The following is a 4759-nucleotide window of genomic DNA, read 5'->3' as shown; positions in this document are numbered from 1 at the left end:
ATTCCGGAGTACACCAGCGTGCTGTTCAAATGCCATTCCCATGGAACGCCAGACCAGCGTCTCGCTGCTATTCGGCAATGTGTCTCGTTCCAACTCATCGGAACGCCGATTACTGTTAAAATTGGACGTTCGTCGATCCGACATAGGAAACGCGAAATGTGTTGCCGTTAACGGCGTGCCGCCACAATCGGTGGCGATTATAGGTCTGGAGTGATATTCGGGCCGAGATTTGAACCCGTACAAACGCAAGTAACGAAGAAAATCGGCGAAGCGGCCGAACTGAAATGCATCATATCGGTGTACCCGTCGGCGCCCGAGGGAACCTTCGTGTGGGAATACCAGAGCAAGTTCTCGTCGCGATGGCAACGCGTCGCCGGTGACGTCACGCTGCGAGCCACCGACCTGCCTTACCGGCAAGCTTCGAGCTGCGAATAAGGCGGTGCAGGACATCGACCTCGGTCTATACAGATGCGTCGACATTACAGGACAAACCGCCGCCTCGGTCTACCTGGCCGCCAACGACGCGACGCCGGCTCCGGCAAGAGACCCGAGAAATTTCCGCCAGTGTTGCATCGAGCAGGGTCTACACTCCAGCTGCATGCCGGCGTGTTCCTACGACTGGCTGTCGCCGGACGACCTCCCCGCCGGCGTGCTGGAGACGTGCATTCTCTCCGCCGACGACGAGCACCTCGCGAAGCTGGTCACGTGCGGCGCCGACGGAAAGAATCACGAGCCGTGCTGCGCAAAGAAGGGCATCCGTCAATGTGCCTGCCGCTGTGTCGCGGCGTCACGCCGCCGGCCGATCTCACATCGTGCCTGCTCTACACGAGAAGATGATGACGTGTCTGCGTGACGGGCGTCACACTGCTGCCCGGTCCGCGAGCGTCGTGCACGGGCGCGCCGTCGTTCCCGGAACGGTGTCCTTGAACTGGCAAGCTCCCGACGACTGGCTGAATCCGGACAAGGTCAGCTTCTATCACGTCTTCTATCGCAAGCGCGGCGACGTCGTGTTTCATCGTCTCTCGCAGAACATCACCGCCTTGGCATGGAGCGTGGCCGGATTGGATCCGGGTACGGAGTACGAGTTCCAGGTCGAATCCGTCAACGTGCAGGGTCATAGTCTTCCGTCTGATCTTATCGGGTCAAGACATACAGCGGAGTGCTGGTGGGGGGTCTACAGCAGGTACAAGCTACCACCAATGTGGCAAACGAAGCTAGCCATAGGCGTGTTAAGCGGGTGATCGGCGTCGTCATCATCATCATCGGCGCTATTTTTTGGTAAGGAAGCGCAGGCCGATAAAGCTATCACTGGGCCGGTCACGTTCGAGAACCTGGCTATGACAACAGCCTGACACTACTGAAGGGGCGGAAGAAGCGACAGTGCACGGCATTCCAATCAGCAACCAAGCACCACCAACTAACAGACATGACCTTTCCACAATGGACGGGATAAGGTTACTTCAATCGGAGAAAGCCGTTTACTAATAACCTTGGGTTTTTTTTATAGATGATTGATGATTTGATTTAGATATTTAGATAATTTTAGATATATATATTTTTTATGGTAGAATGTTAGCTGTTATACCACAAGTAGAATTATTATGGCAAATTTTATATTGCTGTCGAACAGTTTATACTTTTATAGCAGTTTTATATACTGTAGTACGGCAAATATTCGACCAGATGAGCCTGTATTTTTATAGCACATGTTAGATATTATACACGCGTTGAGATTTTTTATTGTAGAACCTTAAATATTATAGGACAGTATAATATAATATTAGTATAATAACAATAGTATAAATATTTTCCCGATGAGCCTTATATTTTTATAGCACATGTTAAAGATTATACCACAGTTGAGATTTCTATTGTAGAACCTTAGATATTATACGACAGTCAATATTCTACATGGTGAATTCAAACTACCTTATTATCGATTATTTCACATTGTTATGTAAATGTGGGCCGTGTGCACGATTTTACAAGGCTATGAATGACTGGTTGTTGTCCTTTGATATATCCAGAAGGTATAGGTAGATATAGTTTATAATAGACGTTATATAACAATATATACATATCAGTGGAACGAATATTACATGTCGGGAGGCACCGTCCTATTAATGATGTAGTCCTGATTTAGAATATATTATGAATACTCTGACGAACTGATGTTATTTGGACGCGGGTTTCCTATACACAGGGTTTAATTTACTCCCAATTGTTTACAATAATAATCTTACACGATATATTATTGTGAGTGAAAATTATATCGTGCAAGGATATGTATCGGACGAGGTAGAGGGCGGGGATTATTAGTGGCCAGTGACAATCACGGCATATTTACTAGAGAAGCGAGCTTCCATTGAGATGGGTTAGCGTTCAACCTGTAGCTAGTATCTCCGCGGCTGTCCGTTGCTCAGGTAACCGGGGAGCCAACAGATGCAGCCGCGGAGACTGTCTCAAACAGGCCCGATGTTTTGGCTTGCTGCGCGGCCAATGGTGTGCCGGCGTTTTGCCAGCTGAAGATTTGCACATACGACCCTGATTTGTTCAGCACGGAAAGCACTAACTCAACTCTTTGTGCGATCACATATTTCGACAAGGCTGTGACATGTTTTGCGGATGGCAGGGATCACTCTGGTTGCTGCCGGTCGCGGGGGGTCGCCCACGAATGTGTCAAGTACTGTGATCTATCGCTGCTGGTACCCAAGCAGGAGTGTATAACCGAGTTTGATAAGATCAAATTGTGTTTCGAGGAGAATTACGAGATTCTTCCTGGACCACCGATCAACATTGCCGCGAGAAACATCACTGGGTTTTCGGCCATGATATCCTGGGACAAGCCAGCGAAGCTGGGAGATAGCGTGACGTCATACAGTATCTCTTATAAGGATATTCTTCGCAGCCCGACGTTCCGTAACACAGCTGAACCGTACGTCATCGTTCACAATGTCTCTTCGCCTCACGCACTTGCAGGGCTGGCCGGCGACTCCCTTCACAAGGTGTACATGATCGCTTACAATGCACACGGCAGCAGTCTACCGTCCGATAACCTACAATTCCGCACACAGGAGCTTCAGCCGTACGGCAACAACACGATTCCTTTAACCTCTCTCCTGCCGGTGGAACATTCGGGAGAAATCCCGGTCTTGCCAGACGAAATCGACGTACCACCCATTGACGCGCCCTCCCACAACGTCTCCGCGTGCTGCATCCAACGCAACGTGTCCGCGAGGTGTCACCACTTGTGCAGCTACGACGCTACGGCTAGCGAGATCAGTAGGATCCGGGCGCTGTGTGCTGACGACCTGGACACTCTCTTCGAGTGTTGGTCGGACGGCAGAGATCACCGGCAGTGCTGCCGCGACCGCGGCATGGCGACGCGCTGCGTGGAGGCGTGCGGCGGCGAACTTCTGCATAACATTTACCGCCAGCGCTGCAATAACGTTAGCGCCGACATGCTGCAGTGCTTCGAGGAGGGACTCGACATACTGCCGAAGCGGCCCGAGCGCGTTCGCGTCGAAGAGCTCAACTCCACCTGGCTGCAGCTGGCGTGGAACCCTCCGCGGGACAGCCCCGGGAACATCACCCAGTACAACGTGTTCCATTACCATGGCAACGCGGCCACGCAGCCGGACAGTGGCGCCTTCATGTACGTGACGATTCCGCCGGTCACCACGTCGTACATGTTTACGGGGTTGCAGCCGGGACAGATGTACGTGCTNTATAACGATATAACGATAGTGTTGATTCTGTTATAATCGAACTAAAACATATTATGTCAACACCAGAAAAATATGGCGCCGAAAATATCTTTCCATAGGCGGTTTAAGTTAGATGTTATTGTCGGAGCTCGTGTCGCGCGACTGCACGAGACTCAACCCCGCTTGTATGTTGCCTACATGAATGAGTACCTTATATATCTGTGAAATCTATCTGACCTTTTTTGTATAGTTTTCTTGAATAAGCACACATCTTACGTTTATAAGGCGCGCGAGTTCACCTTATTGCTAATTAATTCCATTAAAATGAAGTGTCGATGAAGAACGGGACAAGGCAAGCAAGTCATAGCTCTAGTACTATAGACCTATAATGCCGTGTGTTACATACGTCATGCAAGGCAGTTTGTTTATACAGTAGAATCAGGAGTGGATATTAGAGAATTATTATCCATTATAGAGAATATTATCCACTCCTGGTAGAATGTTTACTAGAGCTGATCAGTGAAGACTGTCGATGGAACTTCAGCGTAATACACCCCAGTGCAAAGATGACGGCACTATTACCTAGTCTTCTGAATGTGTTAGATGATATTGTGTAATCTGTATAGATAGGGTAGTATTAGGGAATACGAGACCCTTAAGCTCATTTTCATAATTTGCATAAACATGAATAAAGACGTACACTTAACAGGTTGTGTATTCTCTTCAGTAACTTCTACCTTTTAATTAGGTAACATACTTCTGTTTAATTGTGATGATGAAGACCTACACAAATATAATAGTCACAGAATAGACAACAAAGCAACTTGTCACTCTGTTATTATATAACCAACAAAAACACGGGTTTTTACGAAATATTCATTTTTGTGTGTTTTTATCCATCGGCGGCCAAATTTAGTGAACGTATACATATTCGAATCAGATTCATTTCCGGCACATTTTTGTTGAACGCAAACGGCATAAATATTCCCGCCATCTGCGGCTTTGTCGTAAGAGTAGTATTCGCTAGTCCATGACCCAACGGTCATTTTATC

At 48.2% G+C, this 4759-nt stretch overlaps 2 protein-coding genes across 2 annotated transcripts in view; both read left to right on the top strand.

Annotated features, from left to right (window-relative positions):
* LOC106805747 (Ig-like and fibronectin type-III domain-containing protein 2) overlaps positions 1–1178 on the top strand; it is a 13640-nt gene extending 12462 nt beyond the window's left edge. The window contains exon 4 of the mRNA XM_014807463.1: positions 2–1178. Within this exon, the coding sequence (XP_014662949.1) occupies positions 2–171 (170 nt within the window). The 3' untranslated portion in view covers positions 172–1178. The remainder of the gene's footprint in view (position 1) is intronic.
* LOC106805746 (Ig-like and fibronectin type-III domain-containing protein 2) lies at positions 285–3938 on the top strand. Its single transcript, XM_014807462.1, has 4 exons — positions 285–376; positions 469–764; positions 937–1106; positions 2394–3938. The coding sequence occupies exons 1-4, from the start codon at positions 285–287 to the stop codon at positions 3762–3764; spliced, it is 1929 nt and encodes a 642-aa protein (XP_014662948.1). The 3' UTR covers positions 3765–3938.
* The last annotated feature ends 821 nt before the right edge of the window (positions 3939–4759 follow it).

This window comes from Priapulus caudatus, unplaced genomic scaffold, assembly GCF_000485595.1.
Source record: "Priapulus caudatus unplaced genomic scaffold, Priapulus_caudatus-5.0.1 Scaffold126, whole genome shotgun sequence".
Classification (NCBI taxonomy): domain Eukaryota; kingdom Metazoa; phylum Priapulida; class Priapulimorpha; order Priapulimorphida; family Priapulidae; genus Priapulus; species Priapulus caudatus.
This window is presented reverse-complemented; position numbering and strand designations above follow the sequence as displayed.